Below are 20,625 nucleotides of genomic sequence, written 5' to 3'. Positions count from 1 at the left end.
CATAATATTATATTATGACACGAGATTATTAATTAATATGAATTTATACCATGGAGATGATATAAATTAAAGACAACTGTATTTTTTCTTATTATAATTATTATAATTCTTATCCCTGTAGGGAATAAGAATCCGAAGAGAGAGTTGTCGTGTTCTCTATTGGTTAGTTATCTACGGTTGAGGATATTCGCGGGGGGAGACGGGCGGGGTACCCGACTCGACCCGTAGACCGTAGTACGTGAGCCAGAGCGCTGGCAGACGCGGAATTAGTCGTGCGCGCTCTGTTGTCGGCGGAGTACGTGTGTTGTGGCTAAAAGTTCGATCGCCGTCACATGCAAGTGCGATGGATGTTCTTCCGAGCGGTAACCTCTTTCGAGAGTTGCAGGATGTTACGGACACGGGATACTTCGAAATGAAATTATCAATTGAAGATTATTGGCAACAGGTAAGTGCTGCTGCGCGTTGACTTTAACCCCTGTGGGATGCTATGCAAGCGAGCAACTTGGCGCATTATTGTTTAACAATTTCGAATCTTCATTGTAGGGTAGCGTCGCGCTTGCGTGAAATCTCGCGGTCGATTTTCAACGGATCTTCAAACTTAACCAGAAGAACATCTTATTCAAATGTGTCTCTGGAACTCGATAACAACTTTTAATTTTTTAATCAACTATTGCGGCTATGATTGTCTCTCTGGGATGTAGTATGTACGATACAGCGCGGACATCACAAGTTCTGATCGTGCTTACGCCATTACTAAAAATATCCTAACTATACAGAGGTTTGGCTTCTCGATTTTATTGTGGTACTTTTAAAATGTTGAAAATGTAACTTTTATCACAGATATGTATCTTTCCGATTAGCTTAAAACTTTCAGTGTGTTTTTAGGTTTCAAAGTCGTATATACAAGGTATTTAGATTCTTGGTAATTGTAAAGATTCACTCTACTTCATTGATTACGGTGCGTAGTAGGCTTGTAAGTTTTGGACAAATGAAGCGTCGTTGGTTTCCTCTTATTGTTCGGAATGTCATGACAAACCCAACATGGCGGACGTGTACTTAAAGGAAAAAATAAAAAAATGGGAAGTCGGTTTAAATTTTGATTAAGACAAGTAGGTAACATTGTTAGGGTAGATAATACTTAGGCAGGAAGGTATATCTAATTTGGCGGAAATTTATAATTATTTACGTACTTCACCAAGAAGGAACTTCTCATGGAGCCTCATATCAAAATAAATAGTTGGTATCTACACAAATAAACTCGTATAATTTAAGAAACGATATTTTTTTTTGCGAATTAATTTTTGTCACAACGAGTTCCTTGCTCTATTTTGTTCTTAATTCAGGTTTTCAGATTACCTACGATGGAGGGGCGAGGACTTTTGTTTATACTAGCTTATGCCTACAGTTTTGTCTTCAGAATTGGATCCAGATTCTCCTGAGAAAAAAATAATAAATCTGGACGAGTACGAGGCTTACTTGCGCACGGAAGGTTCCGTACCATCATACAATACTAAAAGATTTTCGGTTCAATTAACTAGGTACATACTTACAGTTTACGGACTTTGTTTTTGTCTTAATTCGACTTTAATAGGTCAATGTAAAGTACTTACGAGTAGGAAGGTTTTGATTTCGAAAAAAAGAGACGTCAGTCTAAATCCAATATGGCGGCATGACTAAGATGGTGCACTAGTTATTTTAATGCACCTCTACAATATAGGTATCAAATGAAAATGTTTGCTAGGTATCAAATGAAAATGTTTGCTAATTTAACACATAAAGTGACGTCAGTCTAATTCCAGTTTGGTGGCGTATCATACATGACAGATTAGATATTTTTAATGCACTTCTACAATATGGGTATCAAGTGAAATTATTTCTTAAGAGTAATTTGAAAAATAAAGTGACTTCAGTCGAAATCCAACATGACGAAATATCTAAGATGGCGGGCTAGTTATTTTTATTGCACTTCTACAATAATTATGGGTGTCAAATGAAAGGGCTTGCTAAAAATAAAAAAAATTGCTAAGAAAGAAATAAAGTGGCGGTAGTCTAGATCCAATATGGCAGCATTTCTATCATGGCAGGCTAGCTGTATTTTTATTGCACTTCTACAATATGGGTATCAAATGAAAGGGTTTAGTAAGAATAATTCGAAAAATAAAGTAACGTCAGTCAAAATCAAACATGGTGGCATATTTAACATGAGGGACTATTTTTAATGTACTTTTACAATATGGGTATCAAATGAAAGTGTTTGCTAGGAATAATTTGAAAAATAAAAGTGATATCAGTTTAAATTCAACATGGCGGCATATTTATGATGGCGGACTAGCTATTTTTAATACACTTCTACAATAAGGGTATCAAATGAAAGTGTTTGTTAGAAAAAATTCTAAAAATAAAAATGATATCAGTTTAAATTCAATATGGCGGCATATTTAAGATGGCGGACCAGCTATTTTTAATACACTTCTACAATATGGGTATCAAATGAAAGTGTTTGCTAGAAATAATTTGAAAAATAAAATTATGTCAGTCTAAATCTAATTTTGGGGCTTAACTAAAATGGCGGACTACTTATTTTTAATGCACTTCTATAATATGGGTATCAACTGAAAAGGTTTGCTAAGAATAATTCGAAAAATAAAGTAACGTCAGTCTAAATCAAACATGGTGGCATATTTAACATTCCGGACTATTTTTATGTACTTCTACAATGTGGGTATCAAATGAAAGTGTTTTCTAGGAATTATTTGAAAAATTAAAGTGAATTCAGTTTAAATTCAACATGGTAGCATATCTAAGATTCCATCCCATTCCAGCTCTGTGGGACCCCAACGTCCATCGGCTCTTCGAACTATGTGCCCCGCCCATTGCCACTTCAGCTTCGCAACTCGTTGAGCTATGTCGGTGACTTTGGTTCTTCTGCGGATCTCCTCATTTCTGATTCGATCACGCAGAGATACTCCTAACATAGCTCGTTCCATCGCCCGCTGTGTGACTCTGAGCCCTCTTATGAGGCCCATAGTTAGCGACCAAGTCTCGGAACCATAGGTCATCACTGGCAACATGCACTGTTCGAAGACTTTTGTCTTCAGGCACTGAGGAATTTCGGACGAAAAGATGTCGCGAAGTTTCCCGAATGCAGCCCAGCCGAGTTGGATTCGACGGTTCACCTCTTTCTCGAAATTGGACCTACCTAACTGGAATATGTCCTAGGTATATGTATTCGTCTACAATTTCGAGTGCAGCGTTCTCAACTATTATTACTTAACTTTTATTTTTATTTCACTTCTATAATATGGGTGTCAAATGATAGGAATTGCTAAAAATAATTCAAAAAATGTGCTAAAATTATAATAATAAAACTTTTACTTTATGAGTAGATGATAAATTTTAAAGTAAAAATTTTTTTAACTTTTAATTTATTTTAATTTATGGCTTAATCCACTATCGCGATACTATGTGGCCGGATATTCGTGACTACGCGTTATGTGCAGGCATTACCTACGTCTAGCTACCACCCTTTTTCGGAAATTCCTCGGAAAACATGGATTTTTAGGGCATAAATTTAGTCTATAATATTATGTTGCTGAATGTATTTGTCCTTTATTTTCCAGTGAGACTCCCATTAAAATCGGAGCGGATTGGACAACCACTTTTATTTATATATTGTACTAGCGGACGCCCGCGACTTCATCCGCGTGGAATTTAGTTTTTCACAAATCCCTCGGGGGCAATAGATTTTTCCGGGATAAAAAGTAGCCTATGTCTTAATCCATGCTATAATATATCTCAATACTAAATCTCAGCTAATTCGATTCAGTAGTCGAGGCGTGAAAGAGTAACAAACATATCATCAAAATCATCAGTTTTCGCAAATCTCGGGAAAACATGGATATTTTCGGGATGAAAAGTAGCCTATGCGTTAATCCGTGAGTAAAAACTATTTCCATTCCAAATTTCAGCTAAATCGCTTCGGTTGAAGCGGTGTTAAAGAGTGACAAACATACAAACAAACATCCATACAAACTTTCGCGTTTATAATATTAGTAGGATTCACGTATGATGATGAATTGAGTATTGATGACTAATGATGTTTTAATGATATCGATGATAGGTGGGTAATGAAAACATTCGTCTTTCTAGGTAGTATGATGACGTTCACGGGGTCTGCTATAAAGAATAAATAATATAAATATATTTAAATAATATAAATAATAAATATTCTTAGCTCCTATGACGTAAAGAGTAGGTACAGCTACCGAGGTATGTACCTATGCGTGTCTTTGCACCGGAATGTCGTTGAACTATCGGAGTGGCTAACAAATGAGCTAATCGAGGGGGGATGACTATTGTATCGAGCACCGAGCAAACGCAGCCGTATCTAATTATGAGGACATCCTTCGCAGACAATTATACTACATACCTAGTAATCCACTTACAATTACTCACGATTGGCTATAATTTAGTCATGGATGACAATTAGCACCCATATTAGCACCAATAACTAACTATATCTGGGATAACATGCATTGTTTGGTGTTCTATTTTTTATTTTTGTAAAATTGCATTTACTATATCTTTTGGCTAGTAGGAGGCTTCGGCCGTGGCTAGTTACTACCCTACCGACAAAGACGTACCGCCAAGCAATTTAGCGTTCCGGTAGGTACGATGTCGTGTAGAAACCGAAAAGGGGTGTGGGTTTTAATGCTCTTCCTAACATGTTAGCCCGCTTCCATCTTAGACTTCACTTACCATCAGGTGAGATTGTAGTCAAGGGCTAACTTGTAAAGAATAAAAAATAATAATAATATGGATTTCTTTCTCTATCTCGTAGAGCTAATATGCATCAGGAGTCTATTCAAATCAAATTAGCCAGAATTGTTACAATTATAACATTCTAATTCTAATTAATCACGTCTGGTTGAATGGAAACGATCCAGAGAGAAATCTCCAAACCGTTGGACAGTTTTTTTTTTAATTTTATATTTAGTCAATGCTGCAACGCTATAATCTATGGTAGAGTAGTCCCCATAATGCAGCCAGTTGCTGAAAGTGGAGAATCATTTCACAGAAGGTGTCACACATCGCTGCAGCCACGAAAACTCTACCAAGAGTGAACGATTAATAAGAAGATATGAATTGTTTCTTTGTTTAGGTATAGAGGTACCCACTAGGCTGCGCCAATGCGGTTTGGTGAGCTTAGGTAAATGATGATTATTATTAACGATAAATAGTAACTGAGACAATGGAATTTGCTAAGTCACGTTTTTCAAACAACAATCTTCCTATCTCCGGACTGCTTCTTACTGAGATTTTCAAGGGAGACCTATCTTGTACCCCTTAATTTATTTCATATTAGCAGACGCCCGCCAGTTTTCACCCGCATTCCCGTGGGAATATGGCGATCAAACATAGATAAAATCGACATTAACAAATAATGTCGATTTTTATTACGCGTAGTAAAATAATTTTGAAAATCGGTTCAGTAAAACCAGAGATTAATATCACAAATTTCACCTCTTTATCAAATAAATCACATGGAAATTCTTTTAGGAGTTTTGAGTTTATATTGAACAGAGAGACACGCGGTGGATATTGATGTTGTTTTATATATCTACAAGCAAGAAATTTCTATATTACCTTCAACCTTAGCTAAAAGCATTTTTAGCTTCATGATTAAAACCATTTATAGCTCCACGATAAAAGGTCGAACTCTAATCCTAGAAGTCTAGAGTCGGTCTATCATTTATCGTTAGATTATTATCTTTATCCACTTCGAACACAGACTTCTGTCCTATTTATAGAAGAAAGGGATTTATACTTCAGACATAGCCGTTTTCAAACTTGCTTTAAATAATATTAGTGCTAGAGAAGTAGTCAAAAGAAATGACTAAATCATAAAAACAAGAGCCAAAAACCTATGGGTATCAACCAATATCACTTCGGTAGATATCGCTATCAATTAATGAAAGATAAAAATTATGATGTAACCTGTTTATTTGAGATATACTCGTAAATGTGTTATATATTATGTACACTTAACTCTATGGAGGTTTTTTTAAAACTAACTTCAAGTAGGCATAACATGTACGCCAAGAGATAATGAGTTAATTTTAAAGTTTTGCTTTCTTTCGTAGGTACCAACGCACAGAGAAAGAGAGAGCTATATCTAGACAAAATTATTATTTCTTGGTGCGAATCTTACTTGAAAATATATATAGGTACACAGCATGTATATATATGGTTATGTATAAATATAATTTATCTAAATGTATCCATCTATCCTAATCTGCGAAATATAATATAATGCTTACGCAAAATATTACGATTTAACAGTATGGTAATCAACCTCACGGAGTATCTAACCGCAGTATCAATTCTACCTACACAGTATGTACGGGATAAATAGGTAATAACAAGTCGAAGTGCACCACCATGATATATAATCTATTCTATACTAATATTATAAAATAACAGTTTGTGAGGTTGTAAGGTGTATTCTCTAGAATATACTAAACCAATTTTGTAAATTCTTTTACTAGTAGAAAGCCACATTATTTGTGAGTGTCATAGGCTATATTTTATCCTCGTATAATATAGCTTGGAACAAACATGAGCTTTAGTTTTCCGACTGTTCACACTGTCCTCTGGAACTATTGAACGATTTTGTGTGCCATTTTACAGGTATTTTAAATATATTAAGCTTGGAGCAATATACGAGAGTGCCTGGCTTTATTGGAATCAAACGTTTGAATAAAATTTATCCATCAAAATCAAATTACGATCGGACAAAGTAATATTTTCCAGTGTAAAATTTTAAATAAAATTACATTTAGGTATAAAGTAATTTTAAATGTAAAGTTTTTTTTCGTTCCCGGTCTATATATTGGAAAGACTGTTACGAGTAGGAGTAGGTACGACAATAGACTTGCAGACGGGGATCAAACCCATGACCTCTCGGTGTTGAGTCCTGCTCTTTAACGTGGAGCATTGTAGTTTCATTGATTAGGAGCAAAGTGATCATGGACTGCATTTCGGACCAACGCGTCTAAAGTTACCCAACTTTATAGTCAAACTAGACTTTCTACCATCCCTCAAGCGAATCCGTGCTTCGGACACATTGCTAAGAAAGACCGAGATTATGTGGAGAAACTGATGGTCACTGGCAAAGTGGAAGGAAAGAGGCCGCGGGGTCGCCGATACGTTGGTTTGATCATATCTACACCACATTTGACTCCACGATCTACAACGCTACAATGCTCTACGAGTGTCGAAGATAGAACACTATGGCGTGACTCAATAAAACTGAAAGTCAAGGGTGGAGATGGTCACGACCCTCATATTATGTGAGAAACACGAATGAACAAGGAGGAGCACTTGTGTTAGTATGGAAAATCACGCACATGTTTTTAAATTTCATTTTCTGCCTCCTGCATGAAGCGGCCTTATTATGTATCTCAGTGTACCATTTAAACAATGAGTCACTACATCGATTTTCGATTTTGTGACCATCTAACATAGTTATTTCTGCGAAATGACCTTGACTACGCCATTTTACATCAAGCAGCAATGATGTTTTGTTTTAACAATCATGTAACATTAATATTTCAACAAAATTACGCAAATACCAGTTTTTTTGTTAAAATATGGTTAATACTTACTACTTCTACTACTGTACTAATGTAAGTTTACGTAAAATGACGATACTTATGTAATTTCGTTGAAAAATAAGAGCCGTCATAGCCCAGGATACTCTGCCTCCGATTCTGAAGAGTGTGGGTTCGAATCCGGTCCGGGGCATGCACCTCCAACTTTTCAGTTCTGAGCATTTTAAGAAATTAAACAACACGTCTCTCAATCGGTGAAGGAAAACATCGTGAGGAAACCTGCATACCAGAGAATTTTCTTAATTCTTTGCGTGTGTGAAGTCTGCCAATCTGCATTAGGTCAGCGTGGTGGACTACGGCCTAATCCCTTTCATTCTGATGGGAGACCTGTGCTTAGCAGTGAGCCGAATATGGGTTGATAACGACGACGAACGAATGTTGCAAAATATATTCAAAAACAAAAAAACGATGTAGTGATTGATTATATGAATCGTACACTGGGATACATAATAACCCTGCTGAATTCCAATTCGGATAGTATTGAATGAAGCCTCATAACACAACATACACAAGTCCAATCCAAATCCGAGTCGAGCAACAGAATATAGGAGTATAATATAGTATGAGCCGGGTGTATACGTGAGCAATATCCGTATTCGGACGCAGTGTAAAATCGACGTCCGGATTCGATACGACTATATTAAACCTGAATATTCTTATGTGAAAGCAATAAAGGTAATGTGAATATTGAATTTACGTCGGATATTTTTCTTTGTATTCCGGCACACCGGTGTAATATATGTCTCGCGTTGCCTGTAGAGCGCGAGCGAGACACTATTTATTCGTATATCTTTAATTTATAAAATTCGTGTCTCGTAAACGTTCTTTGAAAACATTTTATCACAAGATGGATCATCATCATCATCATTACCAGCCGATGGACGTCCACTGCTGGACATAGGCCTTTTGCATGGATTTCCAAACAAAACGGTCTCGAGCCGTTGCAGGGCGCCGCTGAATGCTAGATTCAGCGGCGCCCTGCAACCCGCTTGATGTCTTCGGTCCACCTATTGGGGAGTCGACCAACACTGCGCTGAGTGACTTTGAGCCTTCTAATAAGGCCCATAGTTAACTAAATACAATACTTTAATTGTGGACTCGCTAGTTATAGCGACTGCTAACAATTTAAATTGAAAGCTTTACGTATTCATTAGCGCTAGGTGATTCTTATGAGAAACAATTAATGTAGAAATGTAGTAATTATTTACCTACCCACTAAACATATATTATACAATTCATTCACATTCTCGTAAAACCTTATCTGAAATATAATTCAAAAGACTTTTTGTAAGTAGCTGATACATCCAAAATACCTAAGGAATTTAAAACATTAATAGTAAATTATTAAAATTAAATATTTTGTAAGACCCCGAAGTTCATAATAATTTCATGAACTTCGGGGGTCGACTACTGGAATATCGACTTTTATGACATAAATTCCATTATAACAGAAAATATTAAATGGTGTAACAATATGTTAGTTAGATGATACAAAAGTATTTACTTGTTTATTTTATTTCAAATAAAAAAATATCTTACATTTGGAAAAGAGCTGATCCTCTTACACTGCAGGATCGATATTACCCACATATACTAAGTACCACCGCAAGGAAACTGACATTCAAATAAAAAAACGTATTAAAATCGGTCCATCGGTTTCAAAGCTACGATGTCACAGACAGACATCCTCTGTAATACAGACATTGACGTCAAACTTATAAGACCTTTGTATCAGGGATTAAAAGTAATCTTTGAATGCATATATAAACTCACACCCACTAAACAATTTTAATTTACCATACAAATGTTACTTTAAATAATTTACACTAAGATTTTACTGTATCTGTAACCAAGAGAGGATTGTTCTGCGTGCAACACAATCTTCTTAGAGTGTATTATGAAGTTCAGTAATGTTTTATTACAATTGAGTATAACATATAAATGCAGCGCCTATAATAAAGCGTTAAATGCAATCATTAATTGTGCTGAAAGTGTTATAAGCAATCATTAATTGTGCTGAAAGTGTTATAAGCAATCATTAATTGTGCTGAAAGCGTTATGAGCAATCATTAATTGTGCTGAACAGTAAACATTTCCATGTTTGAATGTTGAATCAAAACAAAGTGTTTATATATTACTTAGCACAAGGAAAAAGAAGAAATTAAAAAAAAATATCACGTGTCTCAAACTGAAACGAAAACATCGTGAGGAAACCTGCATAACAGAGAATTTTCATAATTCTCTGCGTGTGTGAAGTCTGCCAATCCGCATTGGGCGTGGTGGACTAAGGCCTAACCCCTCTCATTCTTAGAGGAGACTCGAGCTCTGCAGTGAGCCGAATATGGGTTGGTAACGACATGGAATAGGTCACGCTACACCATACATTTTGACAACCTCTCTGGAGCAGTTGCTAGTGGTTTGGTTCTCAGAAAGATCCTGGGATCGTTCCTAGCTCGGGTCATAATTCATATGACATAGGTCACGCTACACCTTATATTTTGACAACCTCTTTCCCAGCTCTGGTCTGTTTAGGATTCTACAAATTCTAAATTGGCTCAGGTCTGGTCAGGTGGTCAACATCGACCGTGGCTATTTACCACCATATTGGCAAAGACATCGCCAAGCGATTTAATGTTCTGGTGCGATGTCGTGTAGAGACCGTCAAGAGGTGTGGGTAGAATATAGTTGTACCTCTTCCAATTAAATTTTCATTTTAGACTGCATCGTCACTAAACATCACGTGTGACAACAGTCAATGGTTCACTTGTCACAGAATTAAAAAAAATTACGTAAGGTGCTTATATTTCCTATCACAATGAAGTGAACATATAATATAGTATGTATAAATTGTATTATAATAGAATATATTTAATAAAGTTTTATTTATTTCAATAAGGTGCAGGAATTTATTTCTTCCAGTTTTCACAAAAGCAGCCGAGAACTTAGACTAGACGAAGTATTAAGTTCGTTAGAAGTTCAAGGAATTGCCGCTCGAGAAAATAAATGTACTGAAAAATATTATAGGATCAAGAGGATAGGATTACAGGATAAATATTTCGAAGAAGAAATTATTTAAAGTCAAGCTCATATCATAATTCTTTAATATTAAAGTAGCAGGTCTAAAGGTAGAGTTAGTGCAAAAATACATTACATAGGTATTAAAATAATAATAAAAATTTTACATTATAAAACAGTCCTCAAGAAGGAATCATATTTGTCTGTCGTGTCGTGTCGTGACGCACCAGAACAGAATCGGTATCATACATTTTGTATGGCAACGTTTACACTTATGTTGTGACATGTCGTGATGGCTTCTGACGTGTCGTATACAAAATGGATACCGATTCTGTTCTAATACGTCACCACACGACACGTCGACAAATATAATAAAAACTACAATATTTTAATAAGCAATGCAGTTTTAACAGAATGTCAAGACTAGGGCAATCACGTATGACTGATGAATGTCCCTAGATAGATGGAGGATTAAATGGAAAGATGTCGGAAATAGAGGCGATAGTCTTATAAAGAAGTTCTGACGTCATCTGGGACTGTCTGGGATCTGCCAATTGCAATTGACGCTAATCGAAGAGGTATCTGAACAATATGAAATGAAAGCAAGCCGTTACGACTGATTTATTGTACTCTCATAAAACTCAACTTATGTTTATCAAAAGAAACCTACAATGTTTTGTAAACCTCGATAATAAGTGTAATCAAGTTGACGATAAGTTTAATTAAGTTATATACGTAACTACAATTCATACCATAACCTATTTTATGACGCTTTGTACGTTATTGGTTACGTTTATATTTTATTGACAACTACTCGTATATAAACAGTAGCCTGGCAGCGCTTAGTGAAACTTCAATTTTCTAAAGTATACACCCACTTTTTAATAAAACCGACATAAAAATCCTCTACGAAACAAAATATCTTTGATTTTTCTATTATATCAGTAAACTTTCTAAAAATATTGATAAAGTAAGGCCAGTTTTAGTTTATTTTCTTAATTCAGAGCCTGTAATTTAGACTTTAAAAAAAAAAATAAGAAGTCCGTGCTTCTACCTACCCACGTCAGCAACGAATTAGCTTATGCCGTGATTTTTTTGAGAGGTAGATATTTTAAGGTTTCTTTTAGTTGCCTCGACTGGTAATAGAACGGTATTTTTTACCGCAAAGGATAAGAAGCCTGGCTATCCAACGCGAAAATGCAGATAGTATTCTTACCACCATTCCACTTGGGCATGTCAGGTATAGCTATTAGGATACGTTAGCTTAAGTTTCGTTGTTCTTTCTCAAAAAAGGGTTCATTTTCATCGTCAAGCATAATTTGGTATATTACCACATCCTCTTTGTCCATTTGGTTTTATTTTTAGTAATTGTTTTAAAATTCGTCCAGCACAGAGGAATATTGCACATATTTAAATGATTCTAAACATGGCTGAGTCATTACAATTAGTGTGTGTGACTAATAAAACTACATTCCTACGAGATAACCTATGCCTCGTACTGCCTATACGTACATATTAAGTAACTAGTTAAGTGTTATGGTTTATTTATTATTTTTGCTTGGAGATATTGTTATTATGTCATTGCGAATTTTTATGTTTTTGTTATTTATTACATTGTATTATAATAAACTATTTTTTTTAATCCGTTCTTATAAACAAATTTGCACGATTATTTCATATTTTCAACTGACTTCAATAAAAAGGAAAAGGTTCTTAAATCAACGCTTAGATTTTGTTTATTTTTTATTTTGTATGTTTTTTTACCGCATAACTTCGTCATTTCTCTTACTTATACTTTCAGATTACTTCCAGTTTATTTTCATGAAAGTCGGTTTAGTAATTTTGTGTTAAAATGAAAATAACGAAATGGATATTTATGAAAAATTTTATGATTAAATGCTAGGACACACTAAAAACAGAATAATAAAATCTTTTTAACAAAAAAAAAATTAACCGCCTTTAAATCACAAAAATAAACTAAAAAGCGAAAAAGAACATCGTATGTGCTCCTTTCTGATCACTTTGAAGGCGGTGATGTGTTATTTCACAATGTTATTTTTTGCTTTATAGTTTATTTTTGTGATTTTGAAGTCGGTTATTTTTTTTTTGTTAAAAAGATTTTTTTTAATATTGTAATAGCGTATAATTTCATATTAACTGTTATCATAATTTAGGTACACGTATTATTTAAAGTGAGTTGCCAATAAAAATAGCCAATTTGAAGATATCAGAAAGTTTAAATTACTTTTACGAGTATATTATCAGTTGTTGATGATAATTCATTAATTTTCTTCAACAAACAATTCTCGTAAATGTATGATGCTATTTTAATGATAGTGTCTGCGGAATTAAACAAGATAAACATTACCTATATGTAGGAAATTTAAATTATGTAATAATGTAAACTAACGAGTGTTAATAAATCTCATTTACGAGTATAAATAATAATCGCTCATTAGGTTAAGTAACATAATATCTGCCAAGCTTCAATTTTTACAACTGTTTACATACAGTGGGTCAGAAATAATAATATTGTTGATAATATAATATTAGTGATAAAATTAGTAAGAGCCGTGATAGCCCAGTATATGACCTCACCTCCAACTTTTTAGTTAAGTGTATTTTAACCCCTCTAATTCTGAGAGGAAACTCTTGCTCAACAGTGATGCTTCGTGTTTGTAAAAACATGATATTTTGAAAAGAGTGAGATTATCAACGTGAGAAATTTTATCGGATATTTCTTGTAAGAAATGTATCAATAATGTGATTTATAGAACCGGTAAAATGTTCGATGGAATGGAATGAAATGGAAATAGAGGCAGCAGAAGGCGATAGAATTAAAGTTCAAAGTGTATTTTAATAAAAAAATAAATACGAGTGAATATAAAACTGTTCTCGACTGTTCGACTAAACTAAAAAACTACTTAAAGTATTTTAATGCAATTTTCACCAATAGAGTGATTCATGAGAAAGGCTTAGGCTTATGTACAGTGGTTTGTTTAAATGTTTGAATGTTCTATGTTTTTGTCAAACCGCGGGAGTTTAGTTTGTTTTTTTTTTCTTTACAAGTTAGCCCTTAACCACAATTTAACCTGATGATGTATTCTAAGATGGTAGCGGGCTAACTTGTTAGGAGTAGGAAGACAATCCACACCGCTTTCGGTTTCTACACGGCATCGTACCGGAACGCTAAATCGCTTGGCAGTACGTCTTTGCCGGTAGGGTGGTAACTACCCACGGCCGAAGCCTCCCACCAGCCAAAATAGCTGTTTGAGATATATTGTGCTTCCACGCGGGCGAAGCAGCGTATGCTAGTTTTGTTATAGTTTTGCTGAATTTTGTAAAGACTACCACCGCACCGGTACGGAAGGCAGGTTCTGCTGAGAAGAGCCGGCAAGCAACTCAAGAACTAATATCACTGACGAAAGATTTTACCCAGTTTGGGTAATATTAAAACGTTCACAACACAAAATCAGCTGATTGTTAATATGTTACGTACGTATGAGTGTTATCAAGGTGTAGAATTTGCGATAGTCAGATAACAATGTACATTCATTTCGGTTCAGAGTATATGGTGATAAGCGTTCGCACTAACGTTTCAACTGATTTCAAAAGGAGGACATTACTAACAATTCACGTCTACGATTATAAATATAAATAAATAAATATACTTAAACAATATGTCACAACTTAGCCCCAAAGTAAGTGTATAGCTTATGTAATGGGTACTTACAAGGATATTATAATATAAATTTATAGACTACATTTAATACTTATTATATAACACCCAGACACTGGAAAACACCCATTTTCATCGCACAAATATTTTAAAGTAGTGAGAATCGCACCCACGGCCGTAGAAACACAAAGCACTACCCACTGTACTGCTCCAAGCAGCCGTTTTTATATCACTATAATAACAAACGTACCAACTAAACTAAAAAGCGAAAAATAACATCATATTACGTTCTATATGCAGATCACTTTGAAGGCGGTGCTTACCCGATGCTGTATTAATTCAAGCCATGTAAGAATATCATAAAGATTAAGGTTTTTCAGAGCTCTTTCATAAATCTCTTTTAGATACGACTTAATATGATTTCTGAAAATTCCTTTCGATTTCATCAGATCCTGACATGACGATAATGGAAAGAAAACCATTCCGGGAGTACTCGTATACTATTTCAAACAAAAAAGAATTATTCAAATCGGTCCAGGCGTCTTTGAGTAATCTAGTAATACATACACACAAAAAAAAACATAGAATTGAATTGAGAACCTCCTCCTTTTTTGGGATGGAATTAAATGAAATTTCACCGAAAAGTTATTGAGCCATATATAGGCTATTTTTATACCGAAAAAGCTCATGGTTACCGCAGGATTCGTAAAATACTGAATTTCGCGGACAAGGTATGCTAGTGATTTATATTTAACTCTTCATTATCATCATCATTATCAACCCACATTCGGCTCACTGCTGAGCTCGAGTCTCCTCTCAAAATGAGAGGGGTTAGCCCAAATAGTCCACCACGCTAGCCAAATACGGATTGACACACTTCACACACGCAGAGAATTAAAAAAATTCTCAGGTATGTATGTGTGTTTCCTCACGATATATTTCCTTCGCGTTTGAGACACGTGATATTTAATTTCTTAAAATGCACATAACCGGATTGGAACTTACACCGTCCACAATCGGAGGCATCAGTCGTCCACCGGGCTATCATGTCTCTATATTTAACTATCTTGCATTTTTTTGTACGTCTATTATTGAGATCAGTATTAAAATGTGCGGAATAGTGATTTAGAAGAAAAATGTTTATTCTAAAATACAATACATTATACACCCACACTTACTCGCGCACATTCGCTGAATCTGCGAAGTTTTTTGCCACATTTTTGTTCGCCTGTACCTGCGACTTGTTTAATTTAAACTTTTAGGCAACTTTCGTCGCCTCTGAAGTTTTACATTATTTCATACACGAGTATTCTAAGTAACATGCAGCAGTGAAAGACTTTAATTATAAAATGGCAATCATAAATACTTTTCTAGCACTAACTGAATTTGAAAATAATTTGGAAAATTAGTTACTATAGTAAGATTCTATCTATCGGGGTAACTAAAAGATTAGCTAGAATAAAAATATCTGGATCACTTAAGATATAAGGATTAGTGAGAGTTAATAAAGTTAAAATAATAAATCCGATTAAATCTTTAAATGAGTAAAATTTATGAAAAGGAATTTTATCTAAATTTCTATTAATCCCTAAGGGGTTATTAGATCCCGTTTGATGGAGAAATAATAAATGGATAATAGTTTTTATAAGGAGATTAAAAGTGAGTAAAAAATAAATGTATAAAAACGAGTAAGGGTAGCATTATCTACTGCAAATGCATCTATCGTGACTTGGGCAATAATTATAGGTTATTCGACTTTCTTTACTGTCTTCTGCAGTATTTTAAAGGCTGTTTTTACCTGACTGCAACAAAAATAATTTTTTTCGATCGTATGTATGTATGCGTGTATGTGGGTTTTGACATATGAGGTGTCATTGAGTTTGTCAGAACTGTGAACTGTTTTGTACAACTCGCAAGTTCGAGTTACGATTTCATCTCTATCTCTCTTTGTTTAACACAATACTATAGAAAGAGAAAGATAGAGGTGAAATCGAAACAAGCACTTGCGAATTATGCAAAACATCGTTTCAGAATGGCTCTCCTGATCTGAAGTGAATGAGGAAGGGAATCCTTCCACAGTAGACGTTCTAGTGTATTTCTAGATGACAGAAAGAACATCAGAAGTTCCTACAGGAACGGTACCTTCTTGTTGGCAGATAATGTCGATAACTGCCTTTGGTGAAGGTTTTTAGCTAATCTAAATATCGAGCCCAGGTTTTATCGATCTAAAAAATTCGACTACACTATAAATTCTGGTAATTATCTTTAACATTATGCTAATGATCGTAAGTCGAAATGCAAATAATCTAGGTTAAAACACCGCAGTGAATGTGAGGTCTAAATCTAGATATTGTAGACACATAACAGTGAAATCCTCAATTTTTGATAATAATATTGAATTTACACATACACAGTAGGTTCAAACTGGTTTATTATTAGACAGATTTCATGCGCATCGAATGAGGAACTAGATATCATGTTATCAACTGTCCATGACCATGACTTATGAGAGATGCATAATATTACTGTGTTTAGTTTAAAAAAAAACGGGTTTACGTTAATAGGTAACATGTCGTACCTATAAATAAAATTGAAGTGTCGGTTAACCAGTTAAAAAAAGTATTTTCGAGTGTCTATAGCTATTTACATGACACTAAGATATAATTAAGCTTTTTTTTTTGAAATGTTTGTTTGTTAGTATTTCTGTGTATCCAGGCTAATCTCTGGCACCGATTTTAATGTGAATTTCAGTGAGAGATAGAGGACTTTATGGTGCAACATATAGACTACTTACTTTATCCCGAAAAATATATGATTCCCGCGGGAAAACAGATTTTCACGCATACAAAATCGCAGGTGTTCGCTAGTCTATTAATATTTGAAATTTGAATAAACTAAACGGTAAGTTCCATCCTTAATACATATCGAAACTAGTTCCTAATGACTCTATTACAGTTTCCTCAATTGTTATGTTTATTTAAAATACGCATATTTATTGGGTAGTTGAACTTATTTATCCGTGTTATAAAATTAAGTATAATTATGTGTGTGCAGCAAAGTCGCTTGAAGTTATTTACTTAACGCCTCGTTAAGCCTCTCACGATGATTCACGATGTATAAAATACTATAATGATTCATGCCTACATTTTATGATGTAGTATCGATTGACCATGTTTAATCATAATGCAAACACGGTTCAGACGTAAAGATCTTGCCGTGAATTCATAAATGTAGATTTAAATGGACGGTATTTGCTAATTTTAAAAATATGACAAATTAAAGATAACTTGTTGTTAAATCCTAAATATTAAAATTATACCTGGATGTTCTTTTGTATTGAACAAGAATGCACAAGGTTAAAAAATGACATCGTAGTCAATGTCGATCTGCAAATTACAGCACATGTGGTAGGTACAAAACAAATCATGCCTACTTGAATGGGTGGCATGGATACTGCCTACATTTCCAAGTTGGGCAACCTAGCAAAACAGTTAGATTATAAAGTCGTTATGTTATTGGTGTGTTCCTTGAACTTTGTATTAAATAAACTGTCGTGAATAGTTTTCAGTATGAAATTTTTATGGCACCGCATCCAGTTTTACGCCACGATACAAAAACGAATCGGATAAATTCACGTCTTGTATCCGCGATTTCACCTACGTAGTTCCCGTTCTTGTTAGAATACATAAATAAAAAATAGCTTATGCCACTCACAAATATTGTGGATTTCTATTCGTAAAATAATTTTAAATCGTTCAGCAGGTCCAAAGACTACCGCCCCACAAACTTAAAACTCACAAACTTTGCCTCTTAATAATATTCAGAAAGTACTAAATAGATCGTCGTTTGTGTCGTATTTTATACTGCACTTCGAAAATTAGACGCTGACCTAGAATGTTTAATACAAAAGGTCCCTGTTAAATATTTTAATCATATTATACTGATGGAACTTTGCTTTCGTTATTATAAGTTTACAAACGCCATTCTAAACGCCAGTTAAATCTTAAATAGATTTATAATATTATATTACAATAACGTATTTTCTTTTAAACATAACTAATGTATTGTGTAACTACAGAACAAAACATATTCATTGGAATGTCTGTGTATTTATGTGACTTATTCTTTTGTGTTTTTCCACAAATTGAAAGCTATTCAGATAATGGTTTTAATATATTATAGTACATTTATTTTAAAACAACATTATCCTTACATTATACTTATGTATAGTATATGTTTATGTATATGTACAAGTATACTTATTATAATATATTTATCCAATTTTATACAATACATTAAAAAAATACAAAATGCTTTCCTTACTGTATATTTCTCATACAATAATGTCTATTTACATTATATAATATACTTAAATGCACGAATATTTTATCTTTGCAGTCGAGAACCTTTTAAATGTTGATTGAATAGGTAGGTATTAGTACCTCTACCTACTCGTTCTCTGAATCACAAGGAAAACTGAACGTCAATTTATACTAATTTTAGTCATGCCAACGTGATTCATACTTTTATAATAATATTTTAAATATTTATGTATTTTAGGTAACAACATTCTTAAAACTCAATTCATTACAGAAATTCAAATCTTAAAAACACCTTTTCTGTTTATGTTTATACACCACCAATTCGGCCCACCTTGTCTTTTTCTATTACGTGTCTACGTAAAATTCGGATATATTTAATTTGTAATAATAATACTATCAAGTAGAAGACACCTCGCGGTTTTACCCGCGTAGTTCTCGTTCCCTTGGGAATACGGGAATAAAATAGTAGCCCATGTCACTCAGAAATAACGTAGCTTTCTATAGGTGAATAATATTTAACATAGAGTTTGTAGATCTAGGGATTACCCTCTAGAGCTAAGTCACGGGCATAAACTAATAATGAGTCTATGGTAACGAAAAACTTGAAAATAAATTTAACATTCTAAGAAGGTTTAATACAGATAAACATATTAGTAGATACTCTTTCGAAAAGGATTAGATAAAAGGACAGTACTTTATTTAATATCTGTATACCTACTGGTCATTATTTGTTGACATTTTTGACGTGTCTATGAAAATAGAGATGGACCCATCACTTAAAATTAAGTTGCATATCGATTAAATTATATACGTAAAATTTATAAGATCGATCTTCTTTTGAAACATTATCCATTATAGCATTGAAATTTATCACCATAAATATAATTATTATGTTAATATCAATAAAATTATTATGTTATCGTATCTTTTAAGTAGTTTAAAAGATTTTTGCGATTCGAATGATAATAAAATAAATATTTCAAAGACAATTGATACTGCATCCCGTTGCAAGTGTTCCTTCTTTATCAAGTTATTCACCGAATAGTTGACAATCGAGTTAAGGGGCTCACTGATTAAATTTAACCATCAGTCCCGCTTACAAACTGAATACGCCCGTATTTTTATTCATTGAAGTAGTTGCTCTATCCGTTCATTGTTATTGTCGCATCTACGGGATAATCTACAGACAATAAAATAAATGTATAGACATGAATATACCATTATATGTATACTTTCAACAGGCATGTAAAAAAAGAATTTAAAATTTCACACATTTACAAAAAATTTTGATAAAAATCGTTATCATCTCAAAGAACTAAAATACCTACATGTACTATTATCAATAACATAAGCCAAAATTATTATAGCCACAGTGTTTTATAAACTAAAATACGATTCAGGAGTACTCTAAAACACTGTAGTGCCCGGCATCCAAATACCCAGAGAATAATAAATGTTTCATTGTTCTCCCTTGTCCGTAAATTATAGTTTTGGAGCATCCATCTCTGTGGACCGTAAAAGTGACGTCGGGATATAGCTCACTGACGCAATGCAACTCCACATGGCCCGCATATTCTCCGTCTCTAGACATTAAATTACGATAGTCTGAAGCATCGTATATAGCGAGTCCATATGATCTGTCACCAATTATGAAATCCTTATAACGTTGCCAGTTATTGACCACTCTGTCTACAACTCGTAATCTTATTTCTCGATGCCTTTCCTGTGTTCCGAACATGCAATACGACACAGATCTAAAGAGACAGTTTCCGTCACCGCGGATCGAAATAAGACGTTGAGACATTTTCTCTTTGCTGGTTCTAGCCTTTTTCGATCCGTTTGGTTTCTTATAGTCGATTTCTCGATCTTGAATCATCGATAATAATAATTAGTAGGTAATCCCTATTGATGTCAAAATTGTGTCTGCCATCACTGT

At 34.1% G+C, this 20,625-nt stretch overlaps 1 protein-coding gene across 2 annotated transcripts in view; it reads left to right on the top strand.

The window, feature by feature from the left end:
- Positions 1-237: 237 nt before the first annotated feature.
- Positions 238-20,625, top strand: part of LOC112047864 (Krueppel-like factor luna) — a 95,318-nt gene continuing 74,930 nt past the window's right edge. For both annotated transcript variants that reach the window (XM_052890585.1, XM_024085140.2), the window contains exon 1: positions 238-445. In XM_052890585.1, the coding sequence (XP_052746545.1) occupies positions 344-445 (102 nt within the window). In that variant the 5' untranslated portion in view covers positions 238-343. The remainder of the gene's footprint in view (positions 446-20,625) is intronic.

The sequence above is a fragment of the Bicyclus anynana genome, chromosome Z, assembly GCF_947172395.1.
Source record: "Bicyclus anynana chromosome Z, ilBicAnyn1.1, whole genome shotgun sequence".
NCBI lineage: Eukaryota > Metazoa > Arthropoda > Insecta > Lepidoptera > Nymphalidae > Bicyclus > Bicyclus anynana.
The sequence above is the reverse complement of the archived record's forward strand: the minus strand, read 5'-3'. Positions and strand labels throughout refer to the sequence as shown.